Source organism: Myodes glareolus, chromosome 20 (assembly GCF_982192425.1).
Source record: "Myodes glareolus chromosome 20, mMyoGla1.1, whole genome shotgun sequence".
NCBI classification, from domain to species: domain Eukaryota; kingdom Metazoa; phylum Chordata; class Mammalia; order Rodentia; family Cricetidae; genus Myodes; species Myodes glareolus.
Window position 1 is genome coordinate 29272483 of NC_142045.1, and position 27167 is coordinate 29299649.

Sequence of the window (27167 nt, forward strand, 5' to 3'; positions counted from 1 at the left end):
TTCCTATTTTTGACAGAACGCATATACTACTATTAACTGTACCGTGGGGTTTTAGTGTAGCTGTTGAAATAAACGAGAAATCACATTCGCAGACACAGAACGCCTGTTACAATAGCCACTTTGCCATTTCTTTAATAATATTCTGTGCCTTTCTGTACTATTTTTCGTTTAGTGAAATTTAAATTCCTTGAATTTTTTTCCTTAAAGAGAAACTGTTTAACTGGGGGAGTGGGGTGGGGGGAGGCTGCAGTAACCCAAACAGCAGTTACCTTGGCCAGCTTTGTCTAGCATTCCTGCATGGAGGCAGAGCAGATTGTGTTCCTTTTAAGAAACATTTCACAGTTTACAAATATGCTTTTGATTGGTCTGCTAAGAGCTTGAAGCAGCTCATTTTGACAAGGAGTTTCCTAGACATTAAGAGACTTTTAGAAGCCTCCTTTTGGTCTCCTGGTCACTAGCTAATGTCTGTCTGAGGCTCCACATTCTTTGTACTTTGTGACACTCATCCCCTGGGTCTTTTCTTTTTCATGCATTGCCTCTCCTTGAAGTTGAATGCTTTTCTGCCTGCTTTCTTGTAGGCAGTTGGGCCAAGGTCCCTTTGCCTGTTGGACGAGCAGCTATAAGAAAACGTAGACACCCTGTATGTTTACTTATAGTTCAGTGTTGGACAAAAAAACTCATTCAAATATTTTGAGACAGGAGGCTGTGACTTAGAAAGCTGTCTTCAGTGCCCAAAAGATCCCTAGACTTCACTGTGTGGCTGTACAGATGAGCGAACACCACCTTAAGCAGGCTGCACCTAGCTCTTGAGGGACTTTCTGCACCCCTGTCTTGAGCTTCACCCTGTGGCTACCTACATTCTGTTAGTTACTCTGAAACTGATCCTGAGCCAGCCTTTCATTTTGGCAATCTTTTGCTGTCTGAGAGTAGACCTTTGTGTATCTCTGACCCCTGCCTCAAACCTGAGCAGTTTCTTCCTTATCTGTCATAGTGCCTTGTCCCTGTATCCCTGGTCACTGTAATCATTCTGCCTAGAAAGTTCCTTGCACACAAGTTCCTTAGGTACTTTGCAGGATGCAGTCTTGTTAAACTTCCCTACTCTGCATCACCCAGGGACCTTATCTTCTGATTCCTCAGTAATCTCAAAGACTGCCCCACTGTAGCATCTCACCCCCTCAAAACCTGCCTCCTTCCTAGTCCCCAAACCAGTGCCTCACATTTTAAGCTTTTACTAGTACTGTACTTCTCCTTTAATTCTAAGTTTCTGTTTCTTTAATTTATGTGTAACAGAACACCCCAAAACTTAGAAATTTAAAACTGTTCCTTGGCAGTATGCAATCAGAGTTCAGGCTCAGCCAGGATAGCTGGACTTCATGCCATAAGGATACCCAGGCTGCTTGGCTGAGCAAATTTCTCACTTCTCTTTGCATCTATGTTCATATCTATAAAAGTATAAATATAATGAGATGCTAACAGTATCCTACATTTACATTACCAACTTTCAATAAAATTGGCTAATTGAAACAAAATTGTAAAGCAGTGAAGCAGACTTAAAACTTCTGACTTTCTCTGCTGCATCAGCTTCTTCTCCGAGACTTCTATGGCTTTACTCTCTCCTCCTTCTCCATCAAAACCACCAAATTACCCTCAATTTCTTGTTTAGACTGGTCCATTGCCATTGCTCTGGTGTCTTAACACCCCTTGTGGCCTTACCAACAAGCTGTTCAAAATCAGAAATTTCTTGATACCTACTTTAAAACACATCTGTCTGGTGACTGTTGTGACTGTTGGGAGTGATTCCTTCAAATTTCAAACTCCGACAGTTCATCCCAACAGTACAGATAACAATCTGGTTTACAAGCATATCGTATTGACCAGATGAGGAAGAGAAGGGAAGGTCCTTCACCACAGGCCCTGGAAACACTGCTTTGTAGCACTCCTCCCATTCCAGCCCTTTGGACTGTTGGACTGCAGCCCTTGCCTGTCTGCATCGCTCTGTTATTGGTGATGGCCAGCTTGTGGCACCATCCTTTCCACTGTGCCTAGAGTAAAGCCCTACATTGACTAACAGAAAGCAAGCTTGTTTACCTTACAGATTTCCTTCCAGCCCCTTCTCTCAGGAAAGAGACCTTCTACACATAGGTCTTTCTTTGAACTTGTATTTCACATACATAGATGTCACTAGAGTTCCCCCTTTCCTCAGCATCTCATTGTGGCCTTGCTCAGCCCTGAAGTAATCTCTCAGGAGCTATATTATTTGCAATACTGTTTGGCCAATAGCTTAAGTGTATTTCTAGCTAGCTCTTATATCTAGAATTAATCCATTTCCATTATTTTATATTTTACCATGAGGCTCGTGGCCCACTGGCAAGGTTCCAGCTGACAGCTCACATCTTTCCCCGCTGGCGGTTACATGGAGTCTCACTGACTCCGCCTTCTTCCTCCTAGCATTCAGTTCAGTCTTCCCCGGCCTTGCTCTATTCAGCCCTATGGCAGACCAAAACAGCTTGTTTATTCATTAACCTGTAAAAGCAACACATATACATAAGGACTTCCCACACCAGTGATACTTTGTTGTCATAGTTTGTTAATGTACATAAAAGGTCCCTAAGCAGCATAGACTTGTTGATACAGCTTCATACATTTATCTATTGGCATTGTTATAAGCAGCTGTTACTTTGTGTAACCATTCATCACTGGTTTTTTGTTTGTTTGTTTGTTTTACTGAAGATTAAACATCGGGCCTCTCCAGCACTCTTAAACAAGGGTTTTGTACTACTGAGCCACACACTCCCTCAACTCTGTGTGTCTGTGAATTCATAGTAAAGAAAGGATGATAAACTGAATTGTGTAAATGTTTCATCTTGGATTCCTAATTGTTCTCAAATGGAGACTAGAGGAACTAAAATTAGGTCAAGGATTTTTCTCCTTTTATAGTTGGTAAAAGTCAATTGTTTTGCTAACTGATTTTACCAACTGGCTACTAAGCTGAATCCTTTTCTGCACAGGAACTAATTCCGGAGTTCTACTACCTACCAGAGATGTTTGTCAACAGTAATGGGTACCATCTGGGTGTCAGGGAGGACGAAGTAGTGGTGAACGATGTGGACCTTCCCCCCTGGGCCAAGAAGCCAGAAGACTTTGTGCGGATCAACAGGATGGTAAGAAAACTGTTTTCTGCTAGAACAGGAATGAAGAAGTTGACGTCTTCTGTGGTTTTGTTTTTGCCTGTTGCCAGGTGTCCTCTCCATCTATAATCACAAGGTTCGAACCTAAGAAGCAGTGACAGACCCCTGCTGTCATCTTCTGATCACAGCCGTTGTTGTAGAGTGGACTCTTTCTCTGAGGAGGTTGATGGGGAGGTGCTTCAGTGTGCGTGTTCCCTCAAGAGGGGCAGTCAAACAAGCGGCTGCTGACTAACATCACAAATTCTGAATAGTTTAAAATAAATGTCCTTTCGTTATTTTTGTCCATTGTAACCAGTGCATCTGCATACCTTTCTCACTCATAAAAGTGTTCAAGATAGGAGAAAGCTACAATTGGAAAGGTCTTATTCATGGGAAGTGTATGCTGTGAAACACACTTCTTGTTGTAATGCTCCTGGCCTGGAGGAAGCCACCCATCTTACAGCATTTAAAATACACATGGCACAGGTCTGGGTGTTCAAATACTTATGTAAATAAGGTCTGCCTGTGGAGATTTTATAGATTTAAATATATTTTTATTACAGTTAAGGAGATTTTCACCTTGGTGTGGTTATGGTACGTGGGAAATGAGCTGTGCTGTGGTGTACTGATAATGTCAAGAATTGTTAAGACAGTGGAGACAGTGGCCCAAAAAGCACATCTTTAGCCCTGTTTCTAGTACTCCCAAGTCTCTTCACCTGTCTAATAAATCTGTTTTCCTCTTTGGGCAGTTGATTTGTGAGTCAGAATTCACAAAATTTCTACATAGCACAATAGAAGTCATGTATCCCTTTTGGAAAGAGTATTGTTGATATAAAATTGGCATATTGACTAATTCACACGCAGAGATTTAACCTGAGTGGGTTTGGCCTGCTCAGAGCTGTGCAGCCCTCACCACAATCAGTCTGGAGGTGTTTTGTCATTATATAAAGATCCCTGACCTGTTGGTATCTCATTCTCCTTCCTCAACTTCCCCATCCCACCAGCCATGCCGAGGCCATGCTAACCTACTTAAGGCTCCCCTTGTGTTCGGGCCTCTCTGCCTGTCGCAGACATTTTGTATGTGCAGTCCTGAGGCCCAGTTCTGCATGTCCTTCCCATGCTGCGCTTTGTATCGCACTCTCAGTAACACCTTTTATTTTACAGTAGCATTATCTGTCTTTAAGAATATTCATCTTTTGCTATACTTCAATTTTAGGAATTGTTGCCGATATAATAGTCTTATACTTAAAAACACCATATTAAGGCTGGGCAAGGTGACACCTGCCTTTTTTTAAAAAAAAATTTATTTATTTTACATCCCAATTGCACTTTTCCCTCCTTTCTCTCCTCCTTTCCCATCTGCATCCCGCCCCACATTCACTCCTCCTCCATTTCTCCTCAGTAAGGGGCAGGCCTCCCATGGATATCAACAAAACATGGCGTGTCAAGTTGCAGGAAAACTAAGCCACCTCCCCTTGTATTAACCTGCATAGGGTAATCCAGGATGAAGAGTAGGTTCCCACAAGAGTCCCACAAGAAGACCAAGCTACCCAAATCACACAGCTGTCACTGGAGTTCCAAACAAGGTCAAATTTCCCACTAACATGTCATTGTCAGTACCACCCATTTCCTGAGCTGGGAAGGTACTTTAGGAAGGGGGTGCACTCTTAGTTAAAGGGTGAAGCAAAGAAAAGAGAAGAGTGAAACACTGAGAAGACAGGCCAATGAGAGTGAGAGTTCTCTGGCAGGAAGAAAAAGGACCTAACTTTAAAGATGAGAAAATGGCCTGTAGTGTGTTATCCACCCAGCTGGTCTGAGGTCTCTCCAGGAGGGCTCATTGTCTGTGGTAGGTTGTGGAAAGCGTGGAGACAAGTAGCCTTAGCATTCTGAGAGAAATTGTCTCTCTGAAATTGCCTTTTCATTGCAATGATTTGGTCAAACTTCATAAGAAGGAAAGAAGTCACTGGAGAGAAAGTTGATGTATGGATACTTCCTGCAGTTTTCACAACAAGCCTTTAATCCCAGATAGAAACAGAGTGAACTACTCAGTTATAGTAAATTAGGTGTTGCAGAAAATAACCTGTGCAGAATGCTCTGCACAAATAGGGGCACAAGTAGCTAGTGGTACTCGGTGAGACGCTCGCTGTCTGTCCTGTGAGAACTAGACAGCAGCAGGTGGAAGGACCACTGCTTATGAGGGTGCACCACCCAGAAGCAGAAAGAATGGACTTGACTGACTGACCAGCCAAGGCCCCAGGTCAGTTAGTCCACAGTAGAAACTGATCCTCACTATCTTGCCTCTTCCTCTCTGCCCACAGTTCATTCTGGTCAGTTCACTGGCATATTTGAGTACGAGATACTGTGAAACCAGACTTGCAGAAAACTTGTGTTTTAGCAAATAGAGCTGGAAAAGTGAGTGCTAAAAAGGTTAGATTGTTGTACACAAAGCAACCAGGGACCTTGCCCTCACCTCACTTCATATGGAATATCAGCTCAATGTATCACAGACAAGAATACAAAATCCAGAACTGTGAACTGTCTGGAAAACATGGAAGAATCTATCCTTGTGGATTTAGGTTAGAAAAGGATGCCCACATATGATACAAAAATATAGTCCAGAATAGAAACACTGACAGCCAGGACATCACTAAAGCTTCTTGGTTTTGAATATTGGTAAGAAAAAAAATTTAAAAAAAAAAGCTACCTTTGCCTTGCGGTGGTAGCACACACCTTTAATCCGAGCACTCAAGAGGCAGAGGCAGGTGGATCTGTGTGAGTTAGAGGCCAGCCTAGTCCACAAGAGCTAATTCCAGGACAGGTTCCAAAGCTACAGAAAAATCCTGTTTCAAAAAAAAAAGAAGAAGAAGAAGGAGGAGGAGGAGGAGGAGGAGGAGGAGGAGGAGGAGGAGGAGGAGGAGGAGGAGGGAGAGAGAGAGAGAGAGAGAGAGAGAGAGAGAGAAAGAAAGAAAGAGAGAGAGAAGAAAGTTAAAAATAGTTCAAGCCAGAAAAGACTTTTTAAAAAAACACAGGACTTAGCCAAAAAAAAGACTATGCATACCAGACAATCTGAATTTGCTCTCCAGGTCCTTCAAGATGAAAGTAGACAGCCAACCCCCACAAACTATTCTCCAACTATCCATACACTTGGCATAGCATGTACACGTGTGCATACACATACACATGTGTAAATAAATAAATGTAAAAAAAGCTAATCAAAGACTGGGACTTGAAATTTAAAGCAAATAGTCAAAAAACAAAAATAATAAAATAATAATTAATAAATATTTCCTAAAAAGTGAGGACAAAATATTCTCCTGTCCTCCCAAAAAGCACACAGATAGCATCTTCCTTCTGAGCAATGTAGCATACCAGATACTCATGCCTTTAAATGTATCACATCACTCCAGAGCCTCTCACTCATCTGCACAGCCAGCCACAATCAGCTTTTATTCCCCTTAGGATTGCCTCCTTTGCATTTGACTTTTATATAACGATCCTTGAGAGTCATCTTGATTGTATTCTTGTTGTGCTGTACTCTGTGTGTGTTTGTGTGTGTGTGTGTGTGTGTGTGTGTGTGTGTACATTAACATCACATTATAAGTACCACTAGTCAATATTATTAGTTCATGCAGTAGCTAGTGATGGCACTGGAGTTGTTTCCAGATCTTGGCTGTATTGAGTAAGGCTGCTGTGAATATTGACATAACATCACTTTTCTATCGTACAAGTTTCCAGAAAAGAATGGGTTTTTATGTCTTTAGAGTACATACCTAGGGAGCTAGAGAGATGGATCAGTGGTTAAAACCACTGACTGTTCTTCCAGAGGACCCAGGGTTAATTCCCAGCAACCACATGGCAGCTCGCAACTGTCTGTAACTTCTGTTTCAGGGGATCTGGCACCTTTGCCTCCATCCACCCATCACTTCCTGTTTTTTGTTTGTTCTCTGTTTCTGTTTTTAAATTGCAGTCATTTTACAATTTTAACGTATCATAATACAATAAGTGACACTGACATTGGGTACTTCTTTACGTGTTTTTTAGATAGATGCTAAAACATTTTTTATATATTTTAATAAGACAATGAATAGTGACTTATAGATACAACCTTGGTTTTTTCATTGGAGTATTTTATATGCTCCCCAAATTAGTAATCTTATTTTAAATATGCCTAATGAATAGAAAGGTAGGTCTTGCTTTTGAAGACAAATCTTCAAGGCAAGCAATATCCTGCCTAAGGATTTGGGGTGTAGTGAAAGCTAATAATTATCTGGACAAGAAATCACCACGTAATTACTATTTGTAGAAACTAATCAAGCAAAATGATACATTCTTAATTGAATCTGCAGAAAAATGTGCAGTGAGTTATTTAGTGTGTTAGATGGCATTGCAACCAACCCAGTGAACTTGCCACACAGGGATATTTCTAGATTCTCTGTAAATGGGATTATATGAGAGATTGTTATGGTTATTTTTCTAAGCTGTATTGCCACTTGGATCCCTTCTTTCCCTCTCTGTGAGAATAGTCTTTCAACCTTTTCCACATTTAGAGTCAGTGAGCTTTGTAGACTGAAAAAAAGCAACCCAAGTTGGAACATTGCTGTGCCTACCTTGACACCTGCTTCACTCACCTAGTGTCAGGGACTAACCCTTCTTCCTTCTGAATCTACAACTGCTTGTGCAATGAAGCCCTCAACAACCTGCCTCAATACCTGCACTGTATTTTCTCACTTGGGATCATGAAGATCTAACTCAGGCAAACACTTTATCAAGTGAGACATCTTTTGCCTAGGTTTCCCCCACTCCCAATTCTAAACCAGTTTTTCTCTTATATTACTAATGAGTCTATGGAGACTTGTAAAGTAATCCTTTGCTGTGTGCTGGATATTTTGGGACCTTCCATTGTTCCATTTTCTGCTGTCTATCTCCCAGGAGCCATGCCTGGATAAGTAGATGGTTTGCATAAAGATCCAGCATACAGTGTATGACTTTAGAAGTCTTCCCTCTGGGTCTTTCTTGAAGCAACCTGGGAGACTTAAAGAAAGAGCTCTCTTGTGCATCAGCTGGATAATAGTTCTGTGGCATGTCTGTGGCAGCCAGTTTTGCTTCTGGGTTAGTGTTGCCTCTGGGAATTTCTGAGCAGCAGAGCTATAAAGGGCCATGTCACCAAGTATGACTACATCCACAACAGCCACTCTCAGGGTCACCAGCTTGAAGTCTGCATCCACAGCACAGATTCTCTGCTCTGGCCCACTTTCCCATCTGCTGATATGGGGTGATCACACCGATGTGCAGAATCATGGCAAACAATGAGTTAGTACTAAATATCAACAGCTTGCTATGTATTTCTAAGTTTTGCCAAATAAACACATTTATTTGGTGTGTGTTTCTATAATATAGAAAGCCTATATTCCAAATAAACTAAGATGTAGAAGCATTTACATCTTCCCTAAATTCTGTGATGACACCTCCCCTTTACTTCAGTGTTTTGTTAAAGTTTCTGTGTACTTATTGGGCAGTTCCTGTAGGATTTAGTTACTCTGAAATAGGTCTGGAGGGGAGTATAATGTGCTCTGTTGAGTGTTAAATGGACCAGGATTATCTCCAGTTATTCACAAGAGTTCTTTGTACTGAGCCTGATGTACAAAATGGGAATGTCATATATCCCAGAGAAATGACGTTCACTCTGGTAAAAGTCCTTCATTACTGTGTGGATTAGTATTCTGTATCCATTAACATTCCCTCCTCCTCTCAAGCTGTCATTAAGAAATCAAGGCAGAGGAGAGAAAAATAATTGTAGGAAAGGGAAAGCATCACTGGTTTTTAAATGTGGGCTTTGCCATAGCTTGTGGCAGTCGAACAGGTGTCTCATACATGGGCAGCAACCTTTGCTTGTCTGCAGATCATTTACTAGCTTTGAAAACCAACACTTTATTATTAGTGTGTGGTGATTGCACAGACTCGTATAGTTCATACCTGTCTGTAATGTTCTTCAACCAAAGCCCTCCCCTAGTATTTTGGCTTGTCCTGATGCAGTCGTAATCTGTTGTTGCAGTTAGTGTTGTTTCTTTTGTTGTGACACTAACACATATAGCTGCTTCCGTGTCGTGAATACAATGACCAAGATGTGAGTGAATGTAGTCACAAAAATTGTTTCACTGAGAAGTTGTAAAATTTGAAATTTGTTCTCCTTAGAAAAAAACCTGGATTTTAATGTCATTCCTTTTTGTAGACATCTCAGTAAATTCTTAATGCTTTGTTTGCACAGCAAGCAAGCACTGGCTTAATTTATCTACATACAGCTAAGCTGATCACAGCCAACTTCCTGACAAAGCATTGATAAAACCTTGTGTTCAGTTCTAACATGGTTAGCATCTGACCTCTTGACAAAGGACGGAAATGGAAGGTCTTTCTGATAGTATTACCCTAATGCTGCTTCATCAATCATAATCTGCCCACTTATAATTTGTTTTAGAATAAGAGGTCTTCCGTGGATGTGAAGTGATAATGTTGTCCTGCCCTCTGCCCTGTTGAGTCTTAGGGCTGGGCACGCACACAGGCACGGCCCAATGAGGCCCTGGGCTTTTGTTCATACTGTTTCATGTCCTTTACAAATTTTTCCGATTCTGAAGAAAAAAACGTATAGTAGGTAACAGTTTGAATTTCAAATACTTTACTAACATATGAAGCAATATCTTGTTTACAAAAGAATGCTGGTGATGTCCACTTCACTTAACAAATAGATAGTGAGCACTTCAGACAGTTCTAAATTATAGTACATCACTGACAAGGCAAAAATCCCTACCCTCATTGTGCTGCTTTTCAGTCAAGGCAGACCAACAAACTTACTGTCAGCAGTGAGAGTTCTGGGGCTGCCAGAATAGAACTAAAATCCATCAGGAAGCATTTCTAGAGGTAATGGGGACAGAGAGGGGAGAGTAAAGGTAGTGAGATGCGGTTAATCCGCTCTTTGTATGCTCTAATGTTAGATCCTACAGTCCCCTCCGTGACTTTTACTAGTGACAGTTTTTTCTCAGTTTCTTCATCTTACAGAAGCAGGGAAAGGGTCAGGACTGCATTGCATGAAGGCTGTGCACACATAGCAGAGACTTATAGTATTTGTTTGTTTTGTTAGGGTGAAGGGAAGGGAGTTATGGCATGGCATGGCATGGGGGCAGGGAGACAGACTGAAGTCAGCCTTACCCCAGTTGAGCACATAGACAGCTTCTTATCCTTGTACCTCCAAGGACAGGGTCTGGCGTAGGTAAATGGGCCAGAGTTTGGGACAGGTACTCACCTTATTTTTTAACATTTGATAGAATATGCTTGGAAAATCAGAGGTTTTTATCTTTTTGTCACCTGTCCCTAGGATCTAGAACGCTGTCTGTCTCCAAGGCATACTCTCTAACTAAGGATACGCACTATACTTTTGAAACAATGAAGTGTCACTTGGTAATAATCCCTTATTTGTGTATTGTACTTTCCAATTTGTATGTAAATAGATTTCACAGGTAACTGTGTGTGCTGCTGCCACTGTGTTATGACAAGAGGATGTTTGTGAAGAGCATGTATGCCCCCTTTTCTCACAGAAGAAAAGACAAGTGAAAGAATAAACACCTGACAAAGAATGGGTTCAACTCAGAAATACACAAGATGAAGTGGCTCTCAGGCCATTGAGAAAGGGGCAGTAAGACATGGGATCTTACCATGGGATCAGACCCAGGTTCTGTGCCCTATGCCCCCATGGACCATCTATGCCCCCATGGAGCCTTTATCTGTATCAGAATACCCTGAAAAATTCCAGAGACAGCAATGGACAGAATTTGAAAGGCTGGGGTGTACAGGGCTATGCTGACTAAGTTATGCATGGAGGTTAGGGTGTAAGAGAAGGTGCAGGGCATAGTTGGCTTTTGAAGTCTGCTCCATAAATAGGCTACCATGCACTGGGGTTAGAGAAAGAAGTCAACTGTATTGTAGTGAGCCATTTGGAGGCAGGGAGGCCCAGGAAATCATCTTGGGTTATAGTCCATCCAGCCATCAATCATGTAATTTAAGGCTATTTGTAGAATATTTTAACACACATTTCCCACCACAATCATTTAAAACAGCTTTGTTGAGCTAGGCATATTATCCCATCACTCAGGTTACTTAGAAGAATCACTGAGAGTGCAAGCCCAGCCTGGGACCCATGATGAGTTCAAATCTGGCCTGTGCCACATGACATGACCGTGTGTGTGTGTGTGTGTGTGTGTGTGTGTGTGTGTGTGTGTGTGTACGTATGTACGTATGTATGTGTCTTATTAAGTTTATTTAAAACATATTATGTATATAATATAAAACATAAATATAGCACAAACATATGTCCAATTATGTTTATTTAAAACAGTAATTGAGCAATTAAAGTTACAATTACTAAAATTTCAATGCAATCATGGGAGAATAAAGCTAACATAGACATTAGAGAAACTTAAATGATTTTCTCATTATCTGCTTGAATACAGGTATTCAAAGAGTGTTTTATTACTGAAAACAGATCTTTCATAGAATAAAAGGATGGGTGTATTTTTACTTAGTATAGAAGAAGTAGAAATTGCATTACAGTATATAAAAGAATTCACACAGTAAATTTCCTTTTTTCTTTTTCCTGAGTTTTAGAGAGGCTTTATCCCAAGTGCATTACTGTACGACTTCCCATGTAATTCCCATGGGCAGAGATGGGGATGAGATTTAGGTGGGTGTTATCCATCTGAAAGACACCACTCTACTGCATATCTCTCTTCACTTCCTTCCTTCTCCATCCCCAGGGTAGACTTATGGATTGGAAATTGGGTTATCTAGGCTTAAAGCGATTGCCTCTGCTCGAGATGTGCAAGGAGATGTTCAAGAAGCTATTAGGGCCATTACAACACTATTAGCTTAGTAATCGAGTATTTTTTTTTCATATTTTCCAGTGTAAGCACTGTACTAAAATCTTATTTCAAAGTGCAATGTGGGTCTATGCATGAAAAAAAAGCTCTGACAAAAACAAATAAGCACAGACATGTGTTCAGTAGCAGGTAAGTACCGTTTGAAGTGCAGTGAGCAGCCGTGGAGTGGACTTCCGCTCCGCATGAGGTGACAGTTAATATCCAGTTCCTAGATGTGCATTTGACGTTGAACTGGATTTAGCTTTCAAGTGTTCTAAACTTGGGTTTTCTTTCCCTCTTTTATAGTGATGAACAAGGTAGTTATTAATAAGACTTGTCGTCTTCACTCCTACCTCGTTTAATTTTATGAACGAAGAAACTAAGCTATCCAGAGTGTTTAACTGCCATTGTCAGTTGATTCATCATGCTGCCTCTATTGTGTAGACGACACTGGAGCAAATAACAGTAGATATCAGAAAGAGTTTGAGTTTCATTAAATTTATTATGAAAACTATGAACTAATAAGGTTCAAAGCTGAGAGGAAATGGATTAATACCAAGCAAGATATTAAAATACAGAAATGGATGCCTAGAAGCCTTACAGAAATTTAGTGAAATTTCTCTACACCCTCAGAAAAATCCAAAGCTTCTATTTTTTAGGTGAATTCTACTGAAATTTTCAAGAGATAATGAACTCAGTTCTTGTACAGAGTGCCCCCAGAAATCATGGAAGCCATTTTAGGAGAGTAATAGGATTGTGATTCCAACAGTAATTAAAGGAGAAATTAAGAAAAAAAGAGCAAGTACAACTTTATATACATTAGCTAAGACGCTAAAAGTATTTGCTGCTCTCACAGGACCCAGATTCAGGTCTCAGCTCCCACATGAGGCTGCACACAAGCACCTGTAACTTCCAGTTCCAGGTAATGGGATACGGTATTCTGGCATCAAAGGGCACTTACATGAGCATGGGAACATTCAGTTCAAAGCCAGCCTGGTCCGCAGAGTGAGTTCCAGGGCTACACAGAGAAACTAGTTTTTAAAAAAATTAATAAAGTGAGCAGAGGGTATGATAAGTAATTTCTCGGATACCCAGAAGACCAATAGACATTTCTTTAAAATACCTAATTTTTTAGTAACCAGAGGACTATAAGCTAAAACAGTTATCATTTTGTATCTATCATAATAGCCAGAATTAGAAACATGGTCACATCAAAAGGAGGGCACATATTGAGGCACTGTGGACAATTAGGACTGGATACAGGACAGCCTTTCTAGAGAACAGCAAGCGGTGACTTGGGAGGAGGAAACTGACATCATGAGTGGAAGGTGAGGCACTAGTCTACTCCAGACGAAATTCACAAACATCCGAGAGCTGTGGGAGGGAAACGGGCACAGCCTGTGTCCCCTGTGCTGTCCCTGCAGTATGAGGAACTGTGAACTGGCTGCACACAGGCTGCCATAGGCAGATCTCAGGCGTACAGGGACAGAATGAGGTCCTAGGCCGTGGCTCTAGAGCAGACAGACACACAACAGAGGCTGTTTCTTCAGAGCAGCGGGAATCATTAACCATTGTTGCCAGTGGTGGAAGAGGAAGGGAAAGAGGGGTCCTGAGATGAATAAACACATTTTAAAAACTCAGAGTACTGGAAAGCCATTATTCTCTCTGTCCCTCATTATTGAGTTAGCCATTTTATTCAATAATGACTTTATCCTAACATAATAATAATATGTCTGTCAATCTTTCAGTGATCGCTCTAAGATTTATTTCACATGGTTGCTGTCTAGCAAATCATGTGGTTAAAAATTAATAATCCAAACTTCCATTAAGTATTAATTCCACAACTATTCTCAGTTCCTGGGAGGAGATTTGAATGTGACCTCTCAACAGTGACCCTGCATGGTATTCAGCTTGTTTATCCTTCCATTATTTAGACACGACATTGGCATGATGGCTAACAGTTATACTCATTTTTAAATTGACTATGATACTGAATTGACAAAAATCACTCAAGCAGATATATATATATATATATATATATATATATATATCAGATATAATCTACAAAAATTTAACTGATCATTTTATTTTTGTCTCATTGCTCATATTCTGGTCTGAATGGTTATTTTAATATCGGTAAAATGGAGCATAAAACTCTATGTTTAGCTTTAGTAAGTAAATGCTGTTTTCACAAAATCTTAGTACTTAGATTTTTGGATAAGAATTATACAGAGTTATTGTTATAAGTGGCACTCTTTAAAAAGTAATCAGGAAAAGAATGGCAGGGATGAAGTATTAAGTGTGGGAAGAGTTAAAAATCATTATTGAGAGTACAGTTTTGAGAGGATTCCTTTGAAAGTTATCTGTTAAGTATATGAATTCCAAAAACGGGTTACCACCTTAGAAACTAGGGCAAGCAACCAGAGAGTGAATTCACACGTTTACTGTAGTTTATGAAACACAGTTGTATGCAGAGAGAATTTACAAAGCTGAATACAGACCATTCTGTGTACACAGTTGGCACCCTGCCTGCTCTGACTGGACCAGAAAGAGTGGATTACTCCCGACAGCAGAGACCGACTACAGTTTCCATCCATGTCTGAACCGACTCCAGTTCACCTGTCTAGTGTTTCCAGGGAGCTTCTAGTGGTTCTTAAATAAAATCACATTATTCTAATTACCTCACAAATAAAAACATCACCGAGCCTAGTTAAGGAAGTCACTCACACACTTGCCTAACTTGCCCATTTCCAAACTCAGAGCGTCTCAGTGAGCTAAACACAAAGGGCCTCTTCTTCTCAACCCTTCCCAGACACCGTGCTCATTGACCCTCTAACTTACTTTCCCCCACTGACTAGCAGATGTCCCTGATTGCCTGGTGCTTCCCAAAGTCTGTATCAGCTGAGTTGATTCCTGGCATGAAGAAGGGAAAAAGGTCTTCCTTTCTAGACATCTTAGAGGCAAGCTGGAGGAGTTCATACATAAAAAATAAACCCATATCAAAGTTTCATATAAAATGGTTTAATTTTAAACTAGTGTCTAAAAATTAGAAGTGAAATTATTATACAGTGGCATTAAGACAGCTATTGCAAGTTAATTTCTTTTGAGCATGAGTGTGTTTTTGTAAAAAAAAAATTATTTAACATGAACATTTATGTTGTGTACATAATGGAGCCAAGAGAATGGCAAACATTTTGTGAAGAGAAATTTTTTTAGCTCTGTGCCTTATTAAAGGTAGTCTTCTGCCTCTTCTGGGGACTGAAGATCTAATATGTACAAATCAAATAGAATGTAAAGGCACAGTGTCCTTATTTATACCGAATATTTCACAGTAAGAAAGTGATATGGAGCCTTGCTAAATTTGCAGTCTCATTTTTCCTTGATTTGTTTCAGGCCCTGGAAAGTGAATTTGTTTCTTGCCAGCTCCATCAGTGGATCGACCTTATATTTGGCTACAAACAACGAGGGCCAGAGGCAGTCCGTGCTCTGAATGTTTTCCACTACTTGACCTATGAAGGCTCCGTGAACCTGGACAGCATCACAGATCCTGTGCTCCGGGAGGTGGGTATCCTGAGCTGCAAAACTTTCAGCCTAACTCTTTTACACATAGATTTCAGGCTTTTGACAAATGGAAAAAAAAAAAAAAAAAAAGGAAATGTATCAAAAGCAAGCAATGCGACCAATATGTTGGGATTTTTTAAATTCAAATATTTTAATGCAAAACTGTAATTTTACTTCCAAATCTTCATTAAAATGCATAATTAAGTATATTATTAATGGGTGAGGCTTAGATGAATATTTAACTATGAGTAATTCCCTAAAATAAAATAATAAGCAATATGGTTTTTGTTTTGTTTTTAAAAACAAAAGCAACTTTGCAACCTTCTAGAAGGATCATTCAAAGAGATATACCAGTATAGTGGATGCTATTGTAGTACTTGATTCCCATTTGTTCTCAGCCTGAACAGTTCTCAGTCTGTAGCTAACAGTTTGGAATTTTAAGTATTTTTAAGTGAAAATAATCATATTAAATAGCATTTAAATAACTTCCCATGCATAAAATGACTTTGGCTAGGTGGGCAGAGTAAGATGCAGCAGCTGCTAGGTAAGTGCTAATACAAGGAGACTGTATTCCTGCCCTCCATCCTAACCGCAATCTGCCATCTGTTGTATGCAAAACAAGCCATCGTGGCTGCATCTCCAGGCACTGGGATGCTTTTTCAGTTTTCATTTCAGAGGTAAGAAATGTGCAGATTTGGGAAATGAAGCTCTCTTAAAAAATCTTGTATCCATTTCTTACATATCCTATAAAATAAAGACTCAATTTGCATGCTCCAAGCAGAGAAGAAAAGGAAGAGAGAGCACACGATCACTGATCCCTTGGGGCAGAACACTTGGAAAACACATTTCAAGCATGTTATTAAAGGCGGTGTTGCTCAGTAGCATAAGCACAAGGGAGTGGGAGCAGATAGAGGGTGAGTGATCCAGGGAGAACCCGGGTATGGTAAAATTGTTTGGTAAAGTGAGAAATATCCTCCAGAGACCACTACACTTGCCGAATTTAGTGCCCTCAGGGATACCTCAATTTTGATCAGCTTATTTGATGGGAAGTAATTTTTAAAGCTACACATCTTTGCCTGTCACAGACCCATTTTATAATATTTTAACAAACAAAATTCATCTTTTCCAACATTTTTTTTTTCCATAGACAGGGTCTCACTGTGTAGACCATTCTGGCCTGGAACTCAGAGAGATCCACCTGCCTCTGCCTCTGAGTGATGGAGTCAAGGGTACTCACTCTCTCAACCAACCATAGTGAATACTTTTATAATAGAAAGAGGGAAAATTGGAATAGTTCATTCTTACAGTCCAAGCCCAGTTCCAATTTGGACTTTATTTATAAACTTCATGGACATCTTTGGTCCTGGGTATTTTATTATGCTTTTTCCCATCTACAACAAAGTTCTATATTTAAAAGGGAAATTAGAGGCTGATTATGTTAGGCAAAATACAAATTTGAACATATTGAATATGAGGAAAACCACTAGGTATCATTCATTCATATTGTGATAGGAAAGTGGGTTTTTTGTTGTTTTTTTTTTTTCCCCTTAAATGTCAGTTGAAAAAGAGACAAATAGGCCAGGAAAAAAACACCAGAATTCAAATTGAGACATTCCTTCCATGATTAAAGTGCATATTTGAACCTCACTGAAGGTGTCTGCTTCTTCAGCTGTCACACCACTATTCTGGACAGTGGCAAAGCCAATTAGTGGTTCACAAGCCTTACTCATCACACTGTGGGAGCTGTAGCACAAAATGTGTGCTCGTCACTGATTTGCTGGACGAAAACGGGTCCAGCCTTGTGTTTGCTTATTATGTTGATGCTCTGAACAGAATCTGTTACATTATGAGTTTTTATTACCCCAATAATAAAAAATGATGCAGACTGTCTAGTGCTAGGCCGGATGTCTCTGTTTAGGACTTGGCTCCTTTGAGCATCTCCTTCTGTGTAAACACTCGCTGGATGCCGAAACGCTGCCAGCCTCAGACCCAAACTAGGTTGTGCGTCCTTTCCTCCTCAAACCCTTGCCCAGGTGTCTGAGTTGTCGTCTCTTAGAGCTATGATACTCTCGTAACACACCCTCTCCCTCCAGCTAGCACAGGCCCTAACACAGGTCAGCAGAGGTGTTTGCACTGGCTTTGAAGATCACTATCAATTCAGGATTGCTGAGGAAGCTGCTTCACCTCCTCAAGAGCAACAAGAGACCATTAGTGTGATGCAAACAACAGATTGAGGGCTTTTAAGGAATATGAATTAACTTTTTTTCTCTCCTATTACCCACCATCATTCCCTCTCATACATTCCCATTAATGTCAGTAAATAAGTTAGAATGACACATGTTCCTACAAAATGTCCTGTCCTACCATTTACGAGCTTGAAGAACAGTCTTCTGCAAAAGCTACAAACCACTCAAGAGCTACCGGATAGCTGAAGAGAGCCAGAGTGCGGAATCTCACTCACTATCTCAGTTGCTCTACAAAGTGGGACTCAGCCTCCATGGTCGTGAGACACAGCTCTGAAGCTAGTGCGTCTATGGTTGATGGTCGTTTATGCCCTCCCTGCACATTATCACCATGAAAGACCCCTGGAGAGGTGCAGTACTGGTTTCAACATCCCTGTTGGAACCCTGTAGACCTGCCCAACTAGACCCTAACTTGAGAGAGATGCTTCAGTCTGAAAGATTGAACACAGACTCCTTTAAAAAGTAGATTATTTTGATATTTTTAATGCAAAGATCATTAATATATAAGACCACAGGAAACTAGTTTTTTGTGTTTGTTTTATAATGTCAATTTGACTAATTAAGATAATGTTTTTTAAAATGCTAAACATCACCATAAAAGACTAATATGTCCCCTTTGTTTAAAAATTCTATGATCTGCCTAGAATTTTCAGCTTTGAAGTTACTACGAAAATTTGAGAAATAGCTTAAGGTTATTGACTCATTCTTCCCTGACAGGTGAAGTCATGAACCAGCACTAACCACAGCAATTATGGCATTAAAATGTCAAGAAATTAGAGGTCAGAATAACAGATAATTTTCTTCTCTGTGTCAGATTAAAAATTGGCATTCTTTGACAGTTTAGGATCTCTGGCAGAGAAAATGATGACAGCTTAACTTATTTTATACTTGTAAAGCAGTAATTGATAGTAAACTTTATCCTGACAGCTTCTAGGCAGAAACATGACAGCGCAGTTCTGGTACAAAGCTCCTTAATATGTAAACACTAGGTCTGCTGGAGAGTGAGATTTATTTAAACTGCCTAAGTCTTGTCTGACATCATTATCCTCTGGGCTCTCTTCTCGTGATGGCTCAACTGTTTGGGCAGTGGTTTTTGAAGCGTGATAATGAATATTCTTTCTTCTCCTTTTCCCATATTAATAAAAGCCTCTATTTTCTTCATATTTGTGCCTACCAGGTGACCTGCATAGAAAAAAGGGTTCTAGTTAGTAGCCATGGGGTGCTGTGGTTTTCTTTCTCCCTGCTCCTCAAGTGTGACCCAGAGTCCAGCAGAATCCTAGCACCTGGGAGCTTGTTAGAACTTGGGCTAGAACGTCAGCTTCCCTAACGTGACTCGGAAAAGCATTCAGCAGGGCCCATGGGGACTTGATGTTAGAGATTTAATTTTCTAAACATATTGAACTCAGGCTTTCAGGCTTAGAGACAGCTGCCTTTGCCCAGTGAGCCCAAGAAGATGAAGTTGGAGGTTTGTTCTACATAAGATGTGCTAGATCTACTTGAGACACTCTCGCTTTTCTATACATGTAGAGAGAACAGTATAATGGAGGTCACCCAGTTTCATCTCACTGCATCTGCTTCTCCAGCCCAGGATCATCCACTGTTTCAAACGTATATTCCATGCCCACAGCTATCTTAGCAACACCTACTGTGTCTTTCCTGTCTCTCCTAAGGATATTAATACAAAGATAACACTGTGTGTCTTGTTCTAAGTTATTATTTCTGTCCTTAGTTGTTATTTATAGCTATAATTTTTCTTTCAATGTCAGTAGTTTATCTTTGTTAAAAATTTATTTGAATTTAGATTTATATATGTACGACATGCATCCAGTGCCCATGGAGGCCAGCAGAGGGCATAAGAGCCCCCGGAACTGGAGTTACAGACAGTTGTGAGCCTCCACGTGAGAGCTGGGAAACAAACCCAGGTTCTCTGCAAACGCTGCCAGTGCTCGTAACTGCTGAGCATCTCTCCGTTAGTTCACTGTCCTTAGTTTTCAAGAAGTAAGTGAGCATTACTATGGCGCTGGTGCTGAAGCTGCTCCTGTGAAACAAGAGGAAAGAGTGGAGTCAGTGTCCTGACAGAAGCTGCAAGCTCACACCAAACACATGACTATAGCGATAAGTTCTGAGCGGACATAAAACTTGTCATCATACCTGTTACCAACCTCACCAAAAAGAAAATTGATTTAAGAGAGTACTTTGTGGCAGGAGAGGTAGACACAAGCCTGCCAAGTAGTGTTGTGCAACTGATACCCAGAACAGATGGGCCAGGCAGTGTCTAGATATTTACAGATTTTAAAATATTCAATACATTTTAATATTACCAGCAATCACAAAAAAGGTGCTATTTTTCCATCTAGCTGTCTTTACTTAGGCAGGCCCTGCTTTGATCTCTCTTTGATCTGCCAGGGGTAACAGAGCTGCTCTCTGTGTGCTATGAGAAGAGCATGCCCACAGGAGGTAGGCTACATCACTTCAATTTCACTTCATTTTCCTGCTGAAATGCTCCTTGCTACTACAGAGCACTAACATGATAGGGCTGTCAAGAACCAGCAAGACAGATGTGTCTGTATCCAAAACAGCTGCTGCTGACTTTCCCAGAGAGATGAACTCATAAAGTTCATAAGGGAAAAAAAATCAATGCACTCTTCATTTACCCATGATGTCAATGAAAAGACGGGTGACAGCTCCCATGGCCCTACCTTCTGTGCTCACACTCCTCTATGTCTATCAGCCCTTTCCTCCCTGCACTCCTGATGGCTTCCTTTGATGTAACCAGGGGATATCAGCAAGGGATGTTGCCTTCATTGTGTAGGTTAAGCATTTGTGAGTTCAGTCATCTGATTGTGAGCCATGAACAAGCTACCTTACTGGACTGCAGCACTTGGCATTCACTCACAGAGTGATGGGGTCTCACTGTCTTCATACTGGTTGATTAGGGTTTCTCTCCTAAAGAGCTTTTCATGATTGCAATAAATGAGCAAAAAGATAGCTGGTGACGGTCTCCCAGATTGCCTTAAGTAAATCTCTTCTTTACTACCTTAAAATTTTTGGCATGTTCAAAATCCAAATTAAATGCAAAGAACACCCCTATGTTTTGGTTAGCAAAGCTCAAGTGGGCATGAGGTGTTCTCAGAGTTTGGGTGGGAGGAAGAAAATACCATGACCCCAAATCCATGTGTTTCATATGTACAGCACTGAGGCTTACATGTAGATTTTGTTAATAAACTTTGAATGTGGGAAATTAAAGAAATTAACGGCACGCATTGAATTATGCTTAGCTAATCTGTAATTTGGGTTTCTCTTTTCTCATTGGATCGTTACTGTGTCTTAGCTAGTCAGTTTCTTCATCTCCCTGCAATGTGGTGCAGCTAGTCAGTCTCAGATGTATAATAGCTAGTTCTTTGTCCCCCCTCTTTGTGTTATTTTCATTATGTGCTAATGAGAAATGCTAATTGTTCCGGGCAGTGGTGGTGCACGCCTTTAATCCCAGCACTCCAGAGACAGTGGCAGGCCGCTCCATCTCTGTGAGTTCAAGACCAACTACAAGAACTAGTTCTAGGACAGGCTCCAAAACTACAGAGAAACCCTGTCGCGACACCTCCTCATCTCCCATCAGCATAGAGCTTAGTCATATTACACTGTCATCTGCTTCTGTTCGGAAATGGATATCACTCAGTCATTTCAGTTAGATGTGCAGGACTCATGTAAAGACTCAGACGCATTGGTAATGGCCCAATTTAAAGTTGTTTGAAATCTCAATGTAGTCTTTCTAAATTATTGTTTCCCATCTATATCAAAACCAGGGGACATTTTATTCTGTTGAATTAATACTGTGATATATTGAGTAGGAGTTTGGCTTGATAACAAGACATGCTTTGTTTTGGAATATTGATGTCACCTCCTGGTGAATTTGTGTCACTGTGCTCTGCGCACTAAGCCAAACCTTGAGCTTTTTTTATCTTTTTCAGTAACTCTTCTGTGATTAGACACTCCAGCTTACAAGGTTACCACCTGCATGCCTGTCTCCTCTCACTACTTTCAGCACCGCTCTGCCCACAGCCTCTTCTCCCCCTTCTCTCCTGAGCGACCAGCAGAGAAGGCTTTCACAGAAAGCTGTTCAGGCAGGGCAGGCTTGACAGGGGGCTGCTCTGGGTTGTGCCATTGGGGGTTCAGTACTCCATTTAGGAAAGAAAAGTACTGAAGTGAGCAGAGAACCCCAAACACAAAGGCCTCCTTAAGACACCATCTCTTTCTGGGCATTGGTGAATGTAGACTGCAAAGAGACCCTGCACTCCCAGGGAGCTTATACCAGGGCCCTCTGTAAAGTGACTCTTGGTGGAGAACAGTTTTCCTTTACTCTGTCCTGTCCTGACGTGTAGAAAAGGTGAGCAGCATGTCTCACTGGTTACCTTCTTACTAATCTCCAGGATATCAGCACATGGCCTCTCAAAGAAAACCTCTGCCTCATAGATGAACCCTAGGGACATGTACTAAGTAAAATAATTTGGTCACAAAGCAAAACAAAAGAAAAAGGCAACAAACATCCCACCTCCACCCCTCTTCCCCACAATATAAACACAAATATTCAACTTGGAAGAGAGGTCTGCAGCAGCCACTGTCACAGAGGAAGAAGTAGAATGGGGGTTGCCAGGGATTAAAAGAGAGTAGAGGGCTGGGCTATGTTTAGTGTGTACAGATCTAAGGAGCTGTGACGATATTGAGCACTACACAACTCTATGTAAAGTGGTTAAAATAATAAACCATGTTTTATGTGCATCTAAAATTGCCATAAGAGGTAATAGAGCTATAATAGGTGATAATGGTCCTCATTACAGAGATGTGAGCAGGAGGCAGAGGTTCAGGAAGAGAAAGCAAAACCCTTGAAGGCTAACGCACCAAGGCCCCAGGTGAGAGGCACCGTGCTGGAAGAGAGATATAGCAAGAGATGTGTTGTTCTAAATAAACTGTGATCTGAGGCAGGAGGCCAGGGCCCAGTCTAGCCACAGCTAAACCAAGACCTGGCAAAGAGAAACACACAGGAAATCCCTCAACCCTCTGTCTCCTGTGCTAAGCTGGGCTCTCCACAGAACCTGGGGGAAAGGCCAAGAGCAAGGAGTGTAGTGATAAGGTTTGTGGAGGCCTGTGGATCAGAGCCGAAGAAGAAAGGTGTCCAGAACAGCATCCATCCCTTTGAAATGTTGCTTCCAGCTAAGCCAGTGTATTTTAGATACCCAAAGCAGGTCAGCCACTACCAGCTGCATTAAAAACCCATGCTTTGTTCCTGGGACTTGAATACAAGTAAACTTCAAGTACAAAATTCAAGAGAACGTGCCATCCAGCAGAGCTGTACCTATTATAAAAAAGAAAATATTCTGGATGGGAGATTTTTCTGTTAGGATAGATTTCTGTTATGTCACTTATGTAACATCATTACAGTTGATCGTACCAAGGAGATGGAGCTATATGTCCTCTCAAAAACCAAGGCAGGCAACAATAAACCAGAGCTGCTCCTGCAAGCCTGGGATAACATAGCCTTCCCAGCTAATGGAAATCAGTTCTTTTCTTTTAACCAAAGTTAGGAAACAGTTGCTTATATGTCCAATAATTTTGCCATAATAGATTGTTTTAGTCTTAATGTAGGTGATTACTAAATCAATAATAAAAACATTTTTATTTCTGTTTGTGGTTTCTCTGAGGAACTAGAAACAGTTCACTATAAAACAACTCTTTAATTTTTTATATAGTTTAATGTTTAAAAGCAAGAAATGATAGAGTGTGTATATTACTTTCTTGATCTACTTTATTCTTAGTTTTCCAACATTAAAAAGTAATGCTTTACATGATCTTGTTTTATAACAACAATAAGCCAAAAGCAAAGCTTATCAGTTAAAATATATTCCACCACTAAAGTCACCTTTCTTTAGATCATTCTCAAAGTTGCATTATATTCTAATTTTTTATGTGATGTAGGAAGAATTACAGGTAGAACAGAAAGGTGATACATTTGCTATGTCAAATTTATATTTTGTGTTTGGTTATGGAAACAACAGCTCTTAAATGTTAAAATCACTGTAACAACAAGATAAGTGCAGCACTAGGTAAAATGGTCAAAAAGTTTTTTTCTGAGTTCTCAAACACTATTTTTCTTTCTTTCCTTCTTTTTTTTTTCTTTAATTTTTTTGAAAACTGAGTAGAGTTGGTGACCCTTAAGCAGCCACATTGGAAAGTCTGCCTCTAACACAGGTGCTAGCTCTCACTTGGCCCTCTCAGTTAACATCCCCCCAGGCTACACACTTCCGCACCTCAAGGTGAGGCACACCTCCAGCTGGCCACCTGAAATTAGGGTAGAATTGCATATCAATGGTTGGGGAGGGGCTGCATATTCAAGTGTTGTTCCAGTGACCTTCTCCACCCCTGTTCTTCCAGAGGAGAAACCAACTGTTCCTACCAGAGTTCCTGGTTGATACCTGCTAACATTAGCTGATTTGATGAAGAAAGCAGCTTTTTTGATAGGATTTTTTTTTTATGTCAACCAGGTTGACAACAGAGGGTTAAAAGGAGAAAGAGGATTTACAGGGAATGAGGGAGGAAGAAAAAACTAGTTTTAAAGATTCTATAGATGAAAAAAGATATATATAGGTTACCTATATTATGGGACAGAGTCAACTTGTTTTTATGTATTGCCCAGCAAGGGGCTGCTACAAGTGTCCTAGATTTTGACTTTCCATTGTTTATGAAGTCTTTTCTCTGGACAGGCATGTGTGTAACACACAGGCACATATAACCTACTTGTGTATCTCCTCTTCTAAGGATTTAGTGCCAAATTGTTCACAGAGAAGAAACTTTGTCAGAAGGTGCCTTAGGGATTCTATTGATATGAGGAGACACCATTAACACAACAACTGTTATAAAGGAAAACATTTAATTGGCATAGGACAGCTTTAAAGGTTTCATTAAGTATCATCATGGCAGGGAGAATGGAGGTGGGGAGTTTGATGGCCCTGCAGGCAGACATGGTGCAGACTACAGGTTGATCAGAAGGCAACAGGAAGTGGTCTGTGACACTGGGAGGTTTCTTAATCTAAGTAGACCTCAAAGTTTACCCTCAGAGTGACACACTTCCTCCAACAAGGCCACACCTACTTTAACAAGGCCACACCTCCTAATAGTGCACTATGAGATTATGGGGGGGCAATTACAGGAGGAAAGAAAACAGTTAAGCAAGGTGATCAGTGGTCAGGAGAGGACAGTGTGTTACACTATAGCTGCTATGTGTAAGGCATCTCATTAACTCATGAATTGGGAACTAAGGCAGTTTCTGGTGCCATCTGCCTCCAAATGGGCGCCATTGTGTACCAGCCTTGACTAATGAGAAGGACAAATCTAGAGAGCCTTTGAAAATCAGTAAGAAAGGAGACCTGATTTAAGATGTGACTAACTGTAATTTGACTGGTGGGTACCAGAGTGTTTTACTGATAAAAGTCTAACAAGACAAAGGACAATGAGGACTACAAAGAAAGTGGTCCTCTTGGGTCCTTTTCCTACCAGGAGCTTTATATTACAACTAAGCAAATAAGACCAGAGGTCGTGTGTGCTGGAAATAAAAGTCACCTGCCGCCATCTTAGTTATTTCTTCAACCTTGCATAGCACACAGTGCATTTCTGTGTCCTTGCCTGGCTATCCTTGCAGAATCCTAAATGCTCAAATCTCCTTGCAGTGTTGAACATACCCACTTGTCGTGAGCCTTATTCCTGAGTGGACATTCTGCCCTTACTTAGAGGTCTGCAAGTAAATACTCAGGATGACCACAGTGTTTGTTCTAGGAACAAGTTTATTATTCCAATAGTCAAATTTCCAATTGTTACTATAGCAGGTGTAGGCAAACATCAAAACTATAACAATCATTTAAATCTCTAATTATTCCTATGGCAGATATAAGTAAACATCAAACCTATAACAATCCTAGTCAATCAATCACATCACACATTCAGCAAGGGTTCCTATGTCCTAGGCAAGGTCTTCTATCCTATCTTACCTGAGGCATTGGTGTATACGACCTGGACCTGATAATGGTCCGTGGCTCTCGACGTAGACCTCTGGATCAGCAAGTCTTGATCCGCAGGCAAGAGCTAGTTCTCTGGCTCTTGGACGGTCTCAGCTGTGAAGTTGCTGGTTCGTTGGATCTCTATGACCACTCTGACAGCATGTCTAGCAAGTCATTTTGAGAATGTCTTCTGGCCATAAGCCTCAAGTTTTTATACTGTTTCTGGCTACTTTACTTTCTTATTTCTAGATTAGCACACATGTCTGCTTATCATATAGTTACGTCACACTTGTTCACCAGCTCAAACTCTTATCACCACTGCACACATTGCTTCATGCTTTTTAGTTTCATTTTGTGTGTCATTTAGTATTGCCTCTTAACACTCCTGGACTTGTTTGTCCTTACAGACTCATAACACACTTCATGACAGATGCTTAAGAGACAGATGCTAAGCATTTAATGACTGACCAGTGAATATTCTACTGAGTAATAAAAAGAATTGTTCACAATTACTGTAGAACAATTGTAATTTTTTAAAAAAAAAATCAACCTGAACTTTTATTTCCATCTGAACAGTTCACAGTAGAAAAGTAAAGTGATCTTCCATCTGTAATCAGTTGATAAGATAAGGAATTCTAGTGTACAATAGTTACAGTCCATGAATACCCTAGAGACCACACAACTCCAAATGGTTTCTTCATTTTTAGCAATGACCATTACATTCCAGGTTCACAAATGTAAGTATACAAGTCAACACCTCAATTTGGAGCACAATTGGGCATTCTACCCATAGCAGCCTCCCCAATTCAAGATACAAGTTCAATGGTAATACCTACCACCACACTGAAATGTTCCTCCAGTGGTACCTGCCTACCTCCTTCAAAACTGTGCAACATTTTTCTGAACTGTTTCTAAATAGCTAGAATTATTTTTAAAACTCGAAGCTACCAATAGCTGCAAAATTTAAGTTGTGCTAAGCTGATAATAAGACACTATTCAACATAAAAATGAGTAGTGATGGATACAGGAATGTATGTCACAGACATTATGTTGATCCACAAAGACACCCAAGTAAAATGTTACCTTATGGTTAGTTTACTAGACATTCCAGAAAATATTGATAAGCATGTAGATAGTGATTAACTTGATGGGGTGTGGATTGGGGCAGTTGGCTAAGGAGAGATAGAAGGTTGCCTATACATGCGCATTCACATTCCTGTAACCATCACAAAGACCAAGATAAGGAAA

At 40.5% G+C, this 27167-nt stretch overlaps 1 protein-coding gene across 3 annotated transcripts in view; it reads left to right on the plus strand.

Moving 5' to 3' along the window:
* The window catches only part of Nbea (neurobeachin), a 515411-nt gene that overhangs the window by 455768 nt on the left and 32476 nt on the right, over window positions 1–27167 (plus strand). For all 3 annotated transcript variants that reach the window (XM_087899501.1, XM_087899503.1, XM_087899502.1), the window contains exons 47-48: window positions 3009–3161; window positions 15464–15631. In XM_087899501.1, the coding sequence (XP_087755627.1) occupies window positions 3009–3161; window positions 15464–15631 (321 nt within the window). The remainder of the gene's footprint in view (window positions 1–3008; window positions 3162–15463; window positions 15632–27167) is intronic.